Source organism: Marmota monax, unplaced genomic scaffold (assembly GCF_021218885.2).
Source record: "Marmota monax isolate L192 unplaced genomic scaffold, Marmota_monax_Labrador192_F-V1.1 WCK01_AAM20220418_F8-fsc00001, whole genome shotgun sequence".
NCBI classification, from domain to species: Eukaryota; Metazoa; Chordata; class Mammalia; order Rodentia; family Sciuridae; genus Marmota; species Marmota monax.
Window position 1 is genome coordinate 32,111,968 of NW_026693777.1, and position 20,445 is coordinate 32,132,412.

Consider the following 20,445-nt stretch of genomic DNA (forward strand, 5'->3'; position numbering starts at 1 on the left):
GCTTCCCCTTTCCATTTCTCCACCATGACATGAGGCAGCATCAAAATACAATACAGCATGAGGCCCTCATCCTAAGCCAAGAAGTTGTTAGCACATGTTCTTACCCACTTACAGAATCATAAGCTAAAGTAAACTTCTTTTCTTTACAAACTACTCAGTCTCAGGTATTTTGTTATAGCAACAGAAAATAGACAAAGGCACATAAGTAGAAATATGAGTGATCAAAGTTTATAATTTTTAACTTACCCAGGAAATTAATATTAATAATCAAATGAAGGACCATAAGTTCTCATCGATGATTAAGAATTAGTTTGAATCTTAAGTTCTAAACTTAAGTGAAGAAAGAATGAATTCCAAATGCAGGGCCATTAGTACTCATTTCTTATATCTAAAATAGAGGTTGCTTAACCTTCAAGATAAAATTTCTGAAGAACTTTGCATTCCTACCATCCCTTTAAAATTTGTTAAAATTGTATCCAATGGTTAGCTAGTATGGTTCAAAAATGTAATAAGAGAACCATGGAAAAGTTTGCAAGATTATGAGTCTAGAATATTTTTGTTCAAGCTGAAAAACTTTAAATCTGAAATGCTGACATAAGAATAAACATATTTTCTTAAGCAGCAGATGTAAAAACAGTAAGTCAATTCTGCCACTATAGAAACTCAGCAAATTACTCAGAATTGTGCTAGTAGAAACCCCTATTGGAACATAACTCCTCTTTTCCTAATTTGTTATATGAAAATCAGGATAAAACAAACATATTAAAATGGTACTTATAAATCTCTCTCAGCACAATATTATTACTACACATTACTGTTACTGAAGATTCATATGAATCATATATTTTATACTTTGTGAAAAAATATGTGCATTTAATTCAGATCTGGGGTGGGGTAGTAAGAAAATCCTAAAGAATAGAAGTCATTGAATACATCTATTCTGTATCTCATGGCGTTCTATAGCAATGGCTTAACTCACTTTTCTATTCAGAAAGGGCAGGAATATAGATAGCCAATCTCTTTCTGACATTAAAAAAAAGCTGATGAGGATTTTGTGTTGCGTCCATGGAATATGCATCAATATTGTATTGACTTACATTTTCTTTCATTTGAATATATACTTTCAGCACCACTGACCTCTAAGGGATAGAGGAATATAAACCATTTTTATGGGGTATTGGTAAGAACAATTTTGTGGATATGCCTTTCATAAATCTTTGGGTAACTGCACTTGATTATTCTAAATTTTCAGTGTGATTTCAGTTAAAAATAAAACAAAAACATCTTTAAAAGAGCACTAGACAAATATTTGTTGAATAAATAAATGGAAAGATGAATGACTTTATTCATTATGTATTCTATGTTCCTTCTGCTCACCATCTCCCTTTGGATTGTAATTTGTTTCCTCTATTGATCTGTCTTTTTTCTTTTTTTTAAAGAGAGAGTAAGAGAGAGAGAGAGAGAGAGAGAGAATTTTTTTTTAATATTTATTTTTTAGTTTTCGGCGGGCATAACATCTTTGTTTGTATGTGGTGCTGAGGATCGAATCCGGGCCGCACGCATGCCAGGCGAGCGCGCTACCGCTTGAGCCACATCCCCAGTCCTCTCTATTGATCTGTCTTTGAGGGAATGACCTCTGTGGTGGTGATGCAGCTATACTAGCCTTCCATTTATGTTCCTCGTAAGAATGAAAGAGTTGCTATTGTAGTTTTATTTAAAGATACTACTAGACCATGAATGCTTGACTTTTGAGCCTAGCAGAGTGCCTGAAACTTGGTAAACACCTGTTTGGGGCTTAAGTAGCTCCCAGTAATGGTTCACAATTCAAGAAAGATGCAAGATTCTATATGCACACCATTTCCTGCCTTGTTTGGCTTCTTTTCTCTGAATAAAAAAAAAAAAACATTTAAAATGCATCAGCATTGAATCTTAAGATTAAAGTCAGGTACAGTGGTACAGTTACATAATCCCTGCTACTCAGGAGGATGAAACAGAAAGATGATAAGTGTGAGGCCCACCTGACCAACTTGGCAAGACTTTGTCTCAAAATGATAAAATAATGCAGATGTAGCTCAGTGTTACAGGCCCCTGTGTTCAATCCCTAGTACTGGGGGAAATAATCTTGATCTATCTCAGGTATTTTTTCATAGCCATAGGAAGCTAACATAATACCTATTATGCATCCAGCGAATGTTCCCTGTTTCAATCAAGGATGTTGTTCTATTTAGTCAATACACTGAAAACACTCTCATTTTACGAAATGGGATAGATACTAATCCTAAACAAAAGGAAGTAAAATTTAAAATGTAGTGGGTGACTTATCAAACGAGATATAGCAGGTGAGCAGTTTGGTTATATGTATTCCTTCTTTCTGCGTTTTAAATGTATGTATTTTCCATTGCACACTTTGGAGAGACATTTCAAGTGTGAGTGTGGGGTACTGACTCAGAATAAATTACATGGCATAAGACTGTCCCCAGTATTATAATACAGGTGAAAACAGGTTAAAATGAACCACAGGAACAAGCTTTATAAGTAAAATGGAGAATAAAAGGCAAAGATGGCAAGAAACTGAACCATGTAAATTTTGAAAGGTGAGAAGGGTAAGATGTCCATTGTTGCCAGATAGCCCCTGCCAGACCCTAATGGAGAAAAAAGGATGGTAGAAAGTGCAGGTGACCTATTTATCTTTTGTAGTACAAAGCAACTGGCTTTACCTCTTTTTTCCTTTCCACACCAAGAACTCCCTCACACTTGGTTCTACACTGCTAGTTCTAGCAGCAGAAAAGCTCATTAATGTCAGAAGTCTGAATCAACACATATTTTCCTTCTGCAAAGGAGGCTTAGTCTTGGGTAATTAAAATGTAATAGAATGCTTCACACAGACCTAAGGAAGTTCAGATACTTATGTGTCCATTGAATGAATTAATTATGTGGAATTGGTGAGGAGCCACTTGAAGCCTGTTTTAGAAGGTGGGGAATGAGGGTCCCAACCACTCTTCCCTCTTGTCAAGATTATATAACCTGAAAAGATGCTTTAGAAAGTGAATGAAGCATAGCAGCAGGAAGCCTCAGATAAAATATGACTTTCTAAAGCAGAAAAGTTGAGAAGAACAGTTTCATAACCTTTTTCTTGATATGGCTAGGAAATGAAAAAGAAATAAACACACACAATCACTTGAAATTAGATACTATACTTTCAAATATCTTTTGCTTACTTTTGGCCTGGAACCCACTACAAGTTGTCCTCCTAGTCCTAGCTAAGGGTCAGAAACAAGTTCAACACTCACACCAAATTCTAGACCTAGATAGCAAGTTCAGAAGAGAGGTGAGGACACTCTTCTCCTGGCACCCAGATTATGTTGAGCATCAACTTCTTCAAGAAAGATCATTCTAAGAGTGTGACTTTACCCAGTGAATCACAGGAGGATAATCTTTTCAAAATAATCAAGTAAGCACAATACTTAACAATAGAAATATTCATTCAATACAAGGCAACGAGTATTTTTATTTTACAGAGGATAATATTCACCAATGGGAATAGCATCATCCTTAAGAGTAAAATTTAACTAAAATAATCTGACCAGATAACTATACAGTTAGGCTGTATTCTATCAAGAAACATAAAGAAATAAGATTTTTAAATGCTTTGATATATTTAAAAATTTTTTTGTAGTTGTAAATGAACAGAATGCCTTTGTTTATTTTTATGTGGTGCTAAGGATTGAACCCAGTGTCTCACACATGCTTGGCTAGTGCTCTACCACTGAGCTACAGCCCCAACCCTTGATATCTTATTTTTAAGCCCTTTTGTGCTATCTTTCACACTGTACTATAATTTACCTGTTTACTTATCTATATATCCCACTAGGCTACAGGTTCTTGAAGAAAGAACTTAAGTCTCTTCCATTATCTTTTGTATCACCAGCTAGTACAGAATTGCCTAGCACATAGGTACCTATCAAAACACTGTAGAATTAGTACTTTCAGGGGTAATTAAATAGATGAAGGTGCATATGCAAGTTCATATTCTGCATATTGTCAACAGAACCATTAGAGAAGAAATTGAGATTCAGGTACACAGAAGGCATTATGAATGGAAATTGATCTTGGATGCTTTGAATTAGGGCTGCAGTGTATAATTGGTCAAGTTGTTCACTACACAACATTAACCAACCAAAAGCACAAAGTGAAGCAGAAAATCTAGCCCATGCTTCACTTGCCAACCCATGAACCACAACATTACTCTGTATTTGCTTATAGGAAGCAATGCCTTTTTTCAAATTGTCATAAAAGTATTATTATACATGCTGGAGGTGGTCCTGATTTTTTTTGTGTGTGTGTTTGTGTGTGTTTCTGATTTTGTAACTCATTTTCTGGGATCTCCTTTATATAGTTTATTTATAAAATAAAATAAAATTTTATTCATCACCCTGTGTTGAGACTACAGAGAAAAACAATGAAATCTCTGATAAGAAAATTGCCCTACCAACCTGATTTCATTGCAAAGAGAGTAAATGAAACAGTGAGGATTTCTATTCTTGAATTGAAAACACTGAGGCTGGAAATTGTTTTTCTCTGTAGTCTAACACAGGGTGATGAATAAAATTTTATTTTATTTTATAAATAAACTATATAAAGGAGATCCCAGAAAATGAGTTACAAAATCAGAAACACACACACACACACACACACCTAAAAAAAAAAAACCTGAAAGAAATCTTTAAAGGTCATAGACTTCATCACTACAAGGAATTTTTATAGTTCCCCTGGTTCAATAATCTCTTAATTTTACAGATAAGGAAAGCACAAAGATCAGGGAGATTTGCCTGGAGTTAGTTAACAAAGCTGTCTAAAACCTCTATTCTAAATTTCAATTGAATAATCTTTCTACTACATCTGGATGGACTTGCCATCATTATCAATAAACATTGACTGTGCACCTATATGTGGGAAAAGCTGAGACTTACACACTTGGTTTCCATCAAAGGCCTTACAATGTGGTTGAGAAAACAGGAAGTATTGAAAGGTAAGCAATAATATGTGACATACGAAGGGAGGTTGACTCCAGTTTCTGAATGGGAGTGGTGACAATTCTGGAAATGCACCAGGTGACCATGAAGGCCCAGGTGAGGCTGCACGTGGATTTGAAGTCATGAAAGTGAGCACGCAACTTCCTGGGGCCTTTTGGAAGCACAGCTGAAGCCTCCGGTTCATGACCCAAATTGTAAGGATGAGTCGGGGAAAGCCTCACCACAGTTGGGATGGGAACTCTAAGGGCGGGGACAAGGCAGCAGTGTAGCAAGGCTGGAGAGACTGGGACAGGGAGCTGATAAAGACCAAGGTTGGCAGATGACCCGAACCGACCCTGAGCTCCCGGCCCAAGGGATACGGAGGCGTGGCGCCCACGGAAACCTGGCTTCCGGGGCGGTACGCGAACGTGGGGCGGGGCCGGGGCGAGTAACGCCCACGTCTGGGTGCGTCACAATGGGGCGGGCCGCAAAGCGCGGCTGCGGCAGTCGCTGGCCTCGAGGGGGCGGAGCTGCCGCTGCTGCCGCCGCCGCCGCCGCAGCACTGTTCGGGATTTGAAAGATTAAAAACTCTGGGTGGAGAGGCCAGCGGCGTTGAATGTGTGGCGGAAGCGCCTGGGGCCACGGCTCGGCGCGCGGCCGGGCAGCCGGCAGCGTCTCCACACCATGAATTACCCGGGCCGTGGGTCCCCGCGGAGCACTGAGCATAACGGCCGGGGTAGCGGAGGCTGGGAGCTGGGCTCGGATGCGGGGTCGGCATTCGGCGGCAGCGTCTGCTGCTTCGAGCACCTGCCGGGCGGGGATCCGGGCGAAGGCAGCGTGCCCCTAACCCTGCTGCGCGGGGAGCCCGGGCTGCACTTGGCGCCGGACGCCGAGGACCTCAACCACCTGGCGCTGGAGTCCTGCCTCAGTGACGAGAACTATGATTTCAGCTCCGCCGAGTCGGGGTCCTCGCTGCGCTACTACAGCGAGGGCGAGAGCGGCGGCGGCGGCGGCAGCGGCAGCACCCCGTCGCTGCCGCCGCCGCCGCAGCAGCCGCCGCTGGTCGCGACGAACTCGGGGGGCAGTGGGGCTGCGGGAGGGGGTTCCGGGGAGAGGAAGCGAACCCGGCCCAGCGGCCCGACAGCCCGGCACCGCTACGAGGTGGTGACGGAGCTGGGCCCTGAGGAGGTTCGCTGGTTCTACAAGGAAGACAAGAAAACCTGGAAGCCCTTCATCGGCTACGATTCTCTCCGCATCGAGCTGGCTTTCCGGACCCTGCTACAAGCCACTAGCGCTCGGCCCCAGGCCGAGGACCCGGATAACCAGCATGTGTGCGGCCCGGCTTCCCCGCTGGGCCGGGCCTCTAGCTCCGGAGAGGAAGACGACGAGGACCGCGCCTGCGGCTTCTGCTCGCGCGCGGCTGGGCTTGAGCCCCAGATGGAGGAGCTGGTGAACATCGAGCCGGTTTGCGTGCGCGGCGGCCTCTACGAGGTGGATGTGACCCAAGGAGAGTGCTACCCAGTGTACTGGAACCGTAAGTAGCAGGCCAAGGTTGGGGCGGGACGAGCTGCCCTGCAGGGCCCGACACGCACTGGAGCTGGTTATGTGGAAGGCGCGGGGCGTCTGACGTTTGGTCGGGTTAGGATGGAAATTGTTCAGGGAGAGCCAGCCTGTGAAGGTAATGGAGCAGATGGCAAAGCCCAGGCTGTTTAGGGTCAGGAGGAGAGGATTCCGCCCGAGGTAGCGTGTCCTGGGTGAGCCAAGTGCTGCTGCCATCCCTTGGAGGTAATCCAGGAACCGGTCCCCAATCTGAAAGGTTTCATTTCATGATCCTACCAGAGCTTTGTCCACCCGGGCATCTGATTCGGTCTCATCTACCCTGAATCGCCTGTTATTTAAATAGCAGCATTTCCTCTGGCTGTAGGAAGGTTTGAGAGGATCTGTATGAGAATCAACAGTTCAGTTTTGGATTTAGCGGGGGAAAAAAAGATTAATCCCTGATGGGAAAAGAAAGGTGATATGTTGTTCCCACTGGGTGCATTCGGGAGAGGTGGAAAGCACTGCGGTAAACAGGTCTGACAATGGGTCCTCGCACTCTCAGGAATACTTTATTTTTTTCTCCAGGTTCTCATTTATATATTTTAATTTTGCCGCTCAATCTTGAAAAATGACAAGCCCTATGCCTCGGTTTCCTCATCTATAAAGTGGGGATATTGTAAACGAGGAAATATACCTAAAGGGCTTGGAACAGTACTCAAAACACATGTGTTATATGAGTATAAACAATATTCCCTAGACAACAGCGCAACTAGGCTTAGAATTAAATTAGGACGAAGGCGATCAGAAATATCTGTCACTGAGTGCAGATGTTATATGTGCAATATATGGTAAGTATTCAGTAGTGACAGAAACTTCTGGCAATCAGTAATTTGAATATACAATATTAACTTTTATGGGCCCAATGCAATGCCCTGAAATGTTTTCATTTATTGTCATTATCTTTACAGTTTCTGTACATCTTATAACATTTTACATTGTATTAATTGTATGTATTGATCACTTAGCTTCCTTTCAGTGTGTTTAGTGACTTATGGACACAGTCTATCACCTTTATCTTTGTACTCTCATAAGGCCTAGTGCAATAGGTATTCAATAACTATGTATTAAATTACAACCAGTGATTCTGATAATATTAAAACATTGATATGTTAAGCACAAGTTACTAAGATAGCAATTACAACCTGTGCCAAATCATCAAACTAAAATATGCACTATGTCCTATTATGCTTTAGATGACACTAAAGGCATTTGTTACCATGTTTTTAAGGTCAGATCCTTGGGAAATTCTGTTACATCACCCTTTTGATTATAAGCCCACTACGGATGGGGTATACTTGTATTCATTCGTGCAGTTCTTTGGTATTTACTGAATAATTGTATGTGCTGACACAGTACTCCTGTGAAGGTATTAGGAAAATTAGGAAAAAGAAAAATTCTTACCTTTCAGGGGCTTCCCACTTAGTGTGTCTTTAAGTGACCTAAACATCCTTGTAGTGTTTTTTTTTTGTTTGTTTCCTGGAGATAGAACACAAAGATTTAGTGGAGCCAAACAGTAGAAGAAAAATGCAGATCATCTTTTGAGTGGGGACTAGAAACTGAGAAATGAATCTTACCCTTAGGTTAAACTGAAGTGTTCATCTAGAATACTGTATGTTCTTTTGGTTAATGGTAAGATTTGTAATGCTAGCTTGGTGCTTCAGTTTACAAAGTGATTTTTGACATTTATTCTTTCTCTGTATTGGCAAATCAGTGCTAACTTTCAGCATAGGAAGAAATGAACTCAGTGAAATTAATGAACTTGTCCAAGGTCACTCAATAGACAGTGATAAAGCAGTTCATTAATCCAGTGGGGAATACAGTGAGGTATCCAAAAAGCTTCTGACCCATCCAAGGGTGAGGATATCAGGAAAGCTTCCCAAAGGATGTAGGTTTCAATTGTTAAGTGCTAAAGGATGAATTTAATCAGGTGGAGGAAGCAGGGTGACATAGGGAAAAGCATTTCAGCTAGATGGAATAGCATATGCAAGGACATAGAGGAATGAAACAGCATGGCGTTTTGAGGAAATGAGGGTGGCACCTGCAGGGGCCAAAGACACACTGGATGGATTTGGGAACTGAGGCTTCTCCAACCTTCTTTCCTGAGATGGAAATATTTAAGGGCTAGTGTTTGTTCTGGGACAGAATGCAGACTGTGAAGCACAGTTGGGAGAGTACCGTACAGTCTAAATGTGCAGTGCGAATAAGGCATTTGGACTTTATTCTGTGAGTCACAGAGATCCAACCAGTTGAAAGTTCTTTGAATCTCAGGTGTGATAAGTTCCTATGCAGTGGTTGGATTGGAGAATGGGAAACATTTGTCATTAGAATATTAGTGTCATAAATTCATCAAGAAATGGTGAGGGGCCTATAAAAGTTAACCTGAAGGTAAGGTGAACTGAGGCTTCTCCAGCCTTCTTTCCTAAAGCAGATAGCTATTTAAGGCCAATTATAGCTTATAAATTAAGAAAATAATTTATATTATTATCATAAGAGCAACACCTATTTTTTCCTCCATGTTTGTATTTTCTAAATAGCACTCTACAAGATAACAACCCTGTGTGTCCCAAGAACATCATACAAGCTAAATGAAAATATTATAGTATTTTTATGGTGCTCTATTAAGTATTCCATTTCTCATAAAATCCACTGTAATTTTGTTCTAACTGGTTCTTTAGATGTCTGTATTATATTAGTTGTCATACCTTGCATTCAGTTCCAGAGTGGTCTCTTCATCATTTCCTCAAATGGAGGAACTCTTAGGATACTTGCAGCTTTTGATCTTTACCCCATTTCGGTAAAGAATTCGGTTTTTCATTTTAGCCTCTTTTGGAAACTTTCTGAATAGTGGTAATGAAAGTTTTAAAAAGAGGGCTAAGTTCCTACGTAGAATCCTACAAATTTCTACATAGGAATTACATAGAATGTAGAAGTTCCTACATAGAATGGTGGTAGGAGTCCATTGGCCATTTAGATTTTTGTGTCCTAATTTATCCCACTGCTTCTGGATGTCAAGGTGAACAAGTTAACTACCCTTAGTCTAAAAGAAAGGAATTAATTTGTTCTTCCTTTTGAACTTTACTTGCAGATAAAATTTGAAGTACTTGGGCACACAAGAACAGTATTTGACTTTTATAGATAAGAAGTCAGTATTATGTATTAAAAATTCAGTTGTCCAAAACTTATTTTTGTTTTATCATATTGTTTAGATTTTCTTCTGGCTACATGTGGGCATTTTAGATAAAAACTGATCATTGCTGAGTAATGGCAAAGTGAACTCCCCTGTTTCCAGTGTTCCTCCTAAGCTGCTTATATTAACTTCATAGACTTGTTTTGAGAATTAGTATATACAACATGCTTGAAACAGTAGGTTGGCCCATAGTATAGTGTTAACTATATCTATGTGGATCTCAATAACTATGCACCTTAGTTAACTAGTTCAGTGCTCACAGTTTGGTGTTACTGGCCTACACCTCATCAGAAGTGAAAGACTCTAAAGGATATTGGCAAGAAAGTGGCCAAAGCATTTAGTAATAACTGAAGACATATAGAACATTATAGATATATTTCACAAGCTTACAATAATCTTGTAGCAAGTCCGATGACATTGATATATTGTGCAGTATATACTACTAGATAGAGAGTATGTAATTTCTATTCATTGACCAAATCAATAAAATTACTTAATTGATCAAAATTGTATATGACTGTGTAGTTTCCAGAAGCAGTCAACTACAAATCACAGGTTTCTCCTCTACACTTTCAGGTATACTTTTATATAAGGTCTACTTGCATTGTTATAATTTGAAACCACTTTCAGTTTCAGATACTTTAGAAAGTAATCAGTTGTCTTTATGATATGTTGAAAGGGAAATTATATTTCCAACAAAATGAGAGAAAAATTGGAGCTTTCCCCCAAAATATATGAGGTTTATTAACTTGGCATAGATGTAACCAGCTATTATTCATTCAAGAGTGAATAAGAATTCTTTATGTGACATAGAGCATCATGGGAAAATAATGGAGTCCAAGTGGGTTTTGTGTTTTATTGAGATCATTGATAAGTTTCTGCCTCCGGAACTGTAGGAAGTAGAGACCAGGCATTAATATGCCTGATCTTGAAAAAATGTTGGAAACTTACTTCCTATTATTTTTTAACTGTTTTAAGTCCTTACTAGTCCACACTTGAAAGCAGCCTGGGCTACACTGGAACTATGACTCCTCAAGTTTACAGAACCCTGGCAGAAGTCTTCTGAGAACCCACCCTATCCCAGATCAAGTCTTCTGTAGAGTGCATTTTTCAGTGAAAAAGCACAGGAATGTGAATAGTGACAAAGATGGAGGACGGGACTTAGCACTACCTGACCAATGCAGTCAAGGTTTTCATTACCTTTTGCAATGTGCCATTAGTTTAAAAAATGATCTAACATCATTTATTGATGTGTCTTATTACAATATTACATTGTAATAATAATAATAATAATAATAATAATAATAATAATAATATGTTGTACCAATGCTTTATATAAATGTTTGGAGTAATTAGTATGATTTTCTTTCCTTTGTCAAACTCTTCTTTCCTCTTGTACTATTTTGTTATAAAACAAGCTTTTTGTACTCTTTCCTCTTCCAAATTTTATTTCTTGGGTCTCTTATTTTCTCATCAGTTCCTGTGGTTTGTGTTTTGTGTTTTGTTGAGATCATTGATGTCTGGAACCCTATAGCTGATCCTTTTTGGTAGAGAACAAGAAAAAGCTGGATGTGCTAGTCGAGGAGTGATAATGGACACCAAGGGGAGAAGAGTGGGAAGACGACAGGGAGAGGAAAGGGAAATGGGGAATGTATTCATAGGAAGCCTAAGATGAAGATTTTTGGCAGAAAAGATTGGGAGGTAAATAGAATCCCTGATAATTGGGGAATCTGTTTTTAAGACCTTTATCTTTTGATGAGTAGGATGGAATTTAAACTGTACATGTTATAAAAAAAAAATCTAACAACAGTGATAAAAGGTGTAGATGCATAGAATTCTTTTTTGCCATGATCCATTCCTAAAAGGTCAGTTAAAAAGTAGAACATATTTTACAGTACCTCTCTTTTGATTTTGCATCTATAAGGAGAAATTGGCCGACAAGAAAATGTTGAATTACAAATGACTGGTTATTGGGATGAAAATCTTAATACAGATACTTTTTGATGATATCTCTGAGTTAGGGAGCAAGTGAAATTTAAGGTTAAACAGTTGGAATTGCTTGTGCCAGAGAGCTATAGAAACACATAGAAAAACTGATACGATTGTATAGAAGTAATTCTATTTTAGTGTATTCTTCATAGTTTTACCAGATTGCCAATAAGAATAAATTATGTTTATCCTAATGCTTTATTATATTAAGCTGTATCTAGATAGTCTTTATAATCATTGTTCTTGTGCATTCAAATAAGCTCTGTTGATTGACTGCCAGGGGCCAGGCCAGACTTTGGAAATTACATTGGTATTTATTTTTCTGTATCCCAATACCTCAGATATCTGGAGATCTTAAGAGAAATTTAAGTTTCATCTGAATGGTGGATGCATTTTCAAATAGTTGTAAGTTAAGCTTTTATGTGCTAGAATATAATTTTAACTCTTTTGAGTAGAAATTCATTACTAATTCTCCCTTGATGTGCTTCTCAATGAATCCTTATTCTGAACACTAATGGAGAACAGTCCTTGAGACACATGATATGGGACAAGAAGTTGATGAACTATGCTAAAACTTAAGGTTTCTGAATCATAAGCTGTGAATGTGCTGCTCAGCAACTTCATATGATGCACAGGGAACAGAATTGGAATTATTTCCGAACTTTAGTGTAGACATAGTTAATATAGACTCACTCTTATATTTTACTACGTAATAAAAATGGTTAAATTTTGGTTCATATTTTATTGACTGAATCCTTTATTCTCATTCTAGAGAATTGCTTCTAACTAGACCTCTGGTAAGACCTGCATTTTAAAACATTGTGTTTTTACCTTCCTCCAAGTTTGTTTATGATTTGGAAAACAGTTTTTGCTTCAAATCAAAAGACAATCATCAGAGAGTCTCCTTCAGAGTAAACCAATTGAGCACCATTCAAACTAAGAAATGCACAGGGTGGCTGCTGAAGAACTGTCTGCGGTACTCACTCTTCCAGTGTGGCTATCTGGTACTAAAATGAACCTTTACTGTATGGCTAGCACTGAGACAAGAGTACATATCTAGGTTTATGACCAAGTGCTTGCCTTTGCTCATCATTCTCATTGTACTGCCAACCACTGATAACACTTCTTACGTAGGATTAAGATAAGTTACCTATATCTTGCTCTTAGTCTTTCACTAGAAAAAATGGGACCTCATATTTTAGAGAATCTTTTTAGATATAGTTGCAATTTATTCTTTAAGCTGTTTACATTCATTTAGCCTGTGTTATTGTTTTGTATAAACTACATTATCTATTCTACTTTCTTTGATAGGAAGAAGGCTTAACTCTACCTCATAGTGTGTACCCCAATTCTGAATGTAGGCTTGACTTTTTTGGAATTCTGATTGCCTGGCATGTCTGTCTTTTAAGGAAAGATTTACAACCCACCAAAGAATATGGTAGGCCACACCTAAAGAGTAGACTTGGTTCACATTTGTTTTCAAATCACCTTTCACCTTAACACAGCTTGTCAGGTTTCCTCTTTGCTGCCTCCATTCAATTATAAACTAGCTTTTCTAGAGAGGCAGCATTGGGTAGTGGTTAAGAATGTTAAGGGCCATGGGAGCCAGACCATTTGGGCCCAAGTCCCAGCTCTGCCATATACTATTTGTTTGACTTCAAGCTACTTAAATTCTCTGTGCCTTAGTTTCTTCTTCTGTAAAATGTGGATGATAGTATCTGCCTCTTAGAATTATTTTAGTAAATGAGTTAAAACATTTAAAAACTTGAAATATACCATGATGAATATATTGTAAGTTCTATATAACTGTTAATTATTACTGTTTCTCCATTTTCCTGCGTTTTCTGTGACTCCAGATTTATACCCTACGTGGCATTCTTGACTCTTTTGTTTTTATTTTTATTTGTAGTCTCTTTCATGACTTTATATCTTCTTGACCTGCTGTCTTGGTGATCACCTCTTAAATAGGCAGAGCCCTGGAGCCCCTGTAACTGTCACCTGCCCCTGTGAGAAGCTGTCATTTTTGCTTGGCTTCTCAGGCCTAGAAAGATCTGTGCTATTTGAGTCTTCCTGACTTGGCTCTCAGAGAAGTGTACCTGTCATTCTCTTGTGAATCTACTGCCTATGGGAAAGAGGAATTTGTTCCCATTAAAACATTCTAAATTCTTAAGCATCTACTTTTATTGATTGATATGTAGATCCTCTCACCAAATATAGGAGGAACTGACTCTACTCCCAAAGCTCATTTAGATCATCTCTACCCCCTACCAAGATTTTTTATATAATTGAGAACTTTACAGTTTTCTAAAAGACTGCTCAGTTTTCAATTGAGCAGAGCCAGTAGTGTTCTTGGTTTTCTGCCATGCTGGCAAGGGGAAAATGGCCCACAACAATCCCTTACAGTGCAGGAGACCTCAGTATGCAGACTTTGATTCCTCCTGACCTGCAGCTGAATGAAGAATGATAGGGACAGCAGCTAGGCTATGGCAACTAATATAAGATGTGATTTGAAATAATCTTGAATCTACCGTTAGTCAGGGATTTGAGGTAGTCTTCCCTTCCCTAGTTTGGCAATAAAATCTGTATGTGTTCAGAGAACAAATCTTTATTGTCAAATTGCTTTAGTTTGAATCTTTGATTTACTATATATAGCTCTTTGACTTTGAACAAGTTACAGTCTCTCTCTGGCCTAGTTTCTCCTTTGCAGATGGGCATTACTCTTGCTCCACCGAGTTATTATCAAGATAATTATGATTTCTATTACGACTCTGTTGATGTCTCACTAAGTTGCCCAGGCTGGTCTGAAACTTGCCATCCTCCTGCCTCACCTTGTAAGAAGCTGGGAGTGAAATGTGCCACAGTGCCCAGCTCAGCAGACAGTTTGTAAGAGATTTTAATGAACAATTTTGCTTCACTTTTGAAAGGTATTTGTGCAGGGTTTTATAATCCTCAGCTAACATTTTTTTGTTTCCTTTAGAACTTTAAACATGTCACTTCATTGTCTTTCATTGTGGTTTCTGATGAGAAGTTTACAGTTATTTTAATATCTTCATTCTTTGGGGTATCAGCATTCTTATTCCTGGTTTACCCCCCATTTATCAATGACTCCTAGCAATTTTGTTATAATGTGTTTTAGTGAGATTTTCTTCATATTTCATCTGGGTAGTATTGTTGAGATTTTAGGAACGTGGAGTTTGTAGTTTTCATCAAATTTGTAAAATGTTGGCATTCTGATTTTCATTTTTTTTTCTTTGTTTCATTTTAGATAGTTTCTATTGTTAGGTTTCTATTATGTGTTATTGAATGAATATGTCCTGTTGCTATGTTATGAGCTTAAAGAATTTCACTGACTTTCTGCAATGTCTGATATAATGTTGATCTCACTTAGTTATTTTTCATTTTTAATATTGTATTTTCCATCTCTAGAAGTTCAATTTTAGTTTTTATTTGTTGTGGTTTTTGGTTTTTATCTATAAAGTATAATGTTATTTTACATATTTTTCTGCTAATTTTACCACCTGAATGTGTTTCTGTTGACTTGACTTTTTCCTGGCTATTGGCCGAGTTTTGTGCTTTGCATAGCTTAGGTATTCTTTGGATTTTATAGGATTCCTGTAGTATTGTTGAACTTTGTTCAACGTACATAATTAAGTAAATTCGTGTTAGTTTGATTTTATCAAGACTTTCTTTTAACCTTTGGTAGGTCAGAACAGTTTTTGGTATGGAAATGATTTATTCCTACCACATCAAAACTTTTCAGAGGACATTGGTCAATTCCTTGTGGATTAGGTGTTCGTATTCTGGCTGATTGGAACAGAAACTATTCTAAGCCCTATGTGGACTTTAGAAATGTCCTGCCTTTCCATGGCTTCAGGCGTTTTTCTCCTGTGTGTGCATAAATGGTACTTGGCCAAAGACTTTGGAGGGACTCTTCTAGAGATATCCAGCTCTGCCTTCCCGGATGGCCCTCTAGCATATAGTAGGTGGTCAATAAGTGGTAATTTCAATTATTTTTACTTAGGCCTCTCAATCAGAATCAGACCAACAGTGTTTAATACTAGATTTTTTTTTTTTTTAAGCATAAGAAAGTACCTGACTTTTCTTAGGACTTATTTCTTTAATATTTTCCTCTAAAATTAGTAACTGCTTTAGTAATGATTTTGGCAGAAAGGTTATTTGGGATGTTATTAGAGTAGGTTACCTAGGATTTGAGAAAAACTGTCTGGTTGAACAGGTACCATCTTCATTCACATTTTTATATTACCTAAATTTCAAACATCATGTGTAGGAAGAAATAAATAGCCTCTGAAGGACTGTGCAAGGCAAATGTATAAAAATATCTGTATACTTTGAGAAAAAGTGCCCCTGGCTATTCTGATATGTGTCCATAAATATTTATTTGAATGAATGGATGTCCAATCCCTTTCCCATATTTTGCTTCATAAATTCTGACCATTTTGTCCTCCCTCAACTTTGAGTTGTTTTACAACTCAACAAGATTGCTCGTTTTCATTGGATTACCTCTCTATATACCATAACCTAAAATCCTCTCCAGCACTAAGCATAGACAGCAGTGGGAATCCTCTTAGTCCTTCTGCCAGTTGTACAGTATCTTAAAATCATCATTCCATATATTTTTGTCTGTTTTTCTATTGCTTAAGGTGGGATAATAAATGTAGAATGTGTTACTCAATCCTTGCTGGAAGTAGAAATGTGTCCTTCCAATTTTGCAAATTGATTTACTCTCCATATTTATCTTTTTACTTCTCTACTAGGCAAAATGTAGTACTCTCATATACTGCATGCCTTCCTGCCCAGGAATGTTGAAATGGAGAACAGTAACACCTTTAGTGAGCTGATATAAATTAAGTGGCTGTTTGCCAGAGTTGACTTGAAATGACTTCTACAACTATTTTTATGGGCTTTAGGATAGAAGTAATTGTTAGAATTTCATATTGAAACTGTTTGCTAATGGCTCTTTTTTACCTGTGGCCTAATTGAGCCAATTGCTGCATTTAATGATTCCAAAATGGACTGAATGTTTATAACTCCCCTAAAATTCATATGACCTTCGAGGTGATGATAGTGCATGGAGAGAGTGGGCTTTGGGAAGTGATTATGTCATGAGGGCTGAAAGGAATCAGTCCTTTTACAGAGGAGCCTGAGGGAGCTTGTTTGCCCCTTCTGCCATCTGAGGACAGGTCCTCACCAAACACTGAACCTGCCAGTACCTTGATCTTAGATCTCCCACTCTCCAAAACTGTGAGAAATATAAATTTCTATTGTTTATAAGTCACCTAAATCTTTTGTTGTAGCAGCCTGAATGGACCAAGACAGCTTCCTAGTCTCCACCTTTCTTTTTCATTCTTGTTTTTTATAACTCAGTGTAAAAACTGACTCTTCAGATCTGTTTTCACATCAGAGTACCTGCTTTTTACGATACCATCAGGAAGTAAATCAGCACTGAGCCAGTCACAGTGTGTCCACAGAGCTCTCCTCTTCAAGTCTTAGCATACATGCGATTCTTGGTTCTCTGGGCCTGCTTCTTCATTTTTTCTAGCATAGAATTTTCATTTTGGAATTTGGGAAAAAAATAGTAGGAAAAATGGGCTTTGGATAAACCGAATGGCTAAGACTTCCAAAAGACTAGTCTTTCCCCACTATCTACTTTGATACAGTGATTGAACCCAGGGGCATTCTACCACTGAACTACATCCCCAGCCCTTCTGCTTTTTATTTTGAGACAGGGTCTCCCTGAATCTGGGGTTGTTCTCAAACATGGAATCCTTCTGCTTCAGCCTCCTAAGTAGCCAGGATTACAGTTGCGTACCACCAGACCTGACCAGAAAGCTACTCTTGATATAACCAGGTTTAACTGCTACACGTGGATTTAGAAACTTTACAACATACTCCATAAGTCAGAGTAATGCCAGAGCATGGAATGGCATTTTAGAGTTTACACAGTGCTTTTACATGTTATTTTATTAATGCCCATTGTTGCCCCTCTGTGAGACAATAGCTTCGTGTTACACATGAAACACTGAGCCTCAGAAAGGTTAAGAGATGGAACTGGAATTATAGCCCAGGCTTCTGAGTCCTTAACTAGTTCTCTATTTTGTAATGTCTATGATCTCACAATTTACACCATCAGAACAGATATGAAGGTTAGGTTGTCAGCAGTTCCTAATAGCCTGGATTATTTTGTAACCTATATAAGGCCTACTTCATTACCATTTATTCCACCTGTTTGATGATTTTCTAAAAATAATCTTCAAATAAATTTTTTTTAGGAGTGTCTTATGTTTTCCTCTGCTTCTTTTTGCATATGTTTAAGCTTTGCATCTGTGCTCATTAGCATTCTGAATTTGACTATACAAATCTGTCTTTTCTCTTTTTTCTCTAGTTCCTCTTTCTTAAAAAAGATTTTGGTTTTTCTTTTGATTTCTACAAGGTTTCAAGTTTAACTTTTTTTCCAAGCTTAATTTTTGAGGTGATTGTTTCATTTATAGTTAGTCCTCCTAAAGAGTAAGTATTTGACAATCTGACATTTGCCATCTTCCTAATGTACTTTTCTTTTGTAACATGAATTGTTTTGTTTCAATACATGTTTAAAAATCTTAATTCATCTATTCATCTGATGTCTAGTAGGTTAAAAAAGAAGGGTGGGAAGTGATCAGCTCTATTTAAAGTGAAAAACTCTTAAGAGAAAATTGTGCTTAAGTCTTAAAGAAGGGCATATTATATATAGGCTGAAGGAATGTCAGGTATAAAGACATGGAGTCCTAAAGAAGGCCAGTACATTCAGAGGTTCTGTTTGGAAGGGGCATTAGGAGTATGGTAGAAGAAGAAAACTAGATAGATAGGGACTAGAATTTTGTCCTGTAAGAATAAAATATTGATAGATATAAAAATGGAGAAGTAACTTGATCAGATTTGCGTGTTTAGATTACCACGTTGACCGCTGCATAGAAGAATTAAGGAAAGTTGGAAGAGTTAGTTTACAATGAGGAAACTCACTAGTTTTCTAAGTGAGACAGGGAGATTCTAGGGTGGCATTCTGGTTATTGCAGGGATGGAGAAAGATGTCAAGGTGATAGAATGTGCAATATCAGCATTGCAAGTAAGAGGATGTGTGGACCAGGTTATCTCTGTTTTTTACTTGGTTGGATTGTGGGAGAACAAACGTTCCATCCAGATCCTCTTTGGGGTGGCAGAGAGAAGCTAAAAGTTAATTTTGACATACTGCATCTAAGGTAGCTACTGCACAACCAGGTGGAAGTGTCCAGTGGACAATTGAGTTATAGATTTGGAGCTGAAAAACAGTGCTGGAATTCAAGATTCAAAGATCCTCAGTTATTTAAACCAGTGGTCTTTAAAATGGGTTATGCAAAACAGTGCATTTGGGGGGTGACATAATAGAAATATTTGAATTTATATTTATTTCATTTAACATTTCTATTTTTGTATGTCTTAGAATGGATAAAACATTTCAGAAGAGTAATAATGTGTGTGTGTGTGTGTGTATGAACATGTTCAAAATATTTTTAGCTTTTAGCTCTGAATGATAAAATTTGGAAATAACTGATTTAAACTTGGTTGGGAACCATTGGTCACTTTTGAGTACTTTATAATACATAATCTGAAAAATCTGCTTTAAAAATACATGTTTCTAGGGCTGGGGTTGTGGCTCAATGGTGGAGCACTTGCCTAGCACGTGCAGGGCTCTGGGTTCAATCCTCAGCAACACATAAAAATAAAATAAAGGTGTTGTGTCTAACTACAACTAAAACAAAATATTTTTAAAAATACATGTTTCTATTGGGCATGCCCATAATCTCAGTGAAATCAGAAGGCTGGGGCAAGAGAGTCATAAGTTTGAGGCCAGCCTGGGCAAATTAATGAGACCTTGTTTCAAAATAAAATTTTTCTAAATGCTTGGGATGAAGTTCATGATTGCCTAGCATGCTCAGGGCCCTGTGGTTCAGTCCCTAGTACCAAGAAAAAAATACTTATTACTGTACCCTGTCTCCAGAAACTCATTTATTAAATTGTGTGAAGGAATATGGAAAATCTTTTAATTCCTCAGTGCATATGAGAGTATTAATACTCAGCCAGGTTTGGAAATCACGGATTAAAACATGGAAAACATATTGAGTAGAAAGAGTAGACAAAGTTTGAATAACACTCTGCTTATTTTAAAAGTTTCAGTTATATCACTGCATATTCTTATTATTTCAGGCACTATTTATTGTAGGTGGAATGGCTATAGTTAGCATAGAATTGATGATCTCCACTAAGCTAAAATTAGCATTGAGAATTCAAATATCTGTTTTAATATTGTTTATTCCATCTTTTGGCAGAAGTTTCTGTCCCATATCTATGCAGAGTCTATCAATTTTTGTTTTTTGTTATTGTTTGTTTACTTAATCGAATACCTAGAGAGAAAAATTTCCCTAAGCCTATAAAATTCTGCATTACTTTCACCAAAATATTATTTGCATTACCAAAATATTATTTGGAAGGCTCAGTATAAAATGGCCTATGATTTAAAGTCTGTTCACCGAATTGAAATGAGATTGCTAAAAATGTCTAAAATCTGCCTTTTATGAATTAAAATTTGAGAAAAGAATGAGAATAATGTGAATGCCTCAAAGGATC

General features: G+C 38.0%; 1 protein-coding gene across 7 annotated transcripts in view; it reads left to right on the plus strand.

The window, feature by feature from the left end:
- The first annotated feature begins 5,541 nt into the window (after positions 1 to 5,541).
- Ddhd1 (DDHD domain containing 1) overlaps positions 5,542 to 20,445 on the plus strand; it is a 76,600-nt gene continuing 61,696 nt past the window's right edge. For 4 of the 7 annotated variants that reach the window (XM_058584650.1, XM_058584651.1, XM_046461126.1 and 1 more), the window contains exon 1: positions 5,542 to 6,546. In XM_058584650.1, the coding sequence (XP_058440633.1) occupies positions 5,697 to 6,546 (850 nt within the window). In that variant the 5' untranslated portion in view covers positions 5,542 to 5,696. The remainder of the gene's footprint in view (positions 6,547 to 20,445) is intronic. The other 3 variants (XM_046461129.2, XM_046461128.1, XM_046461130.2) reach the window with 1 other exon arrangement.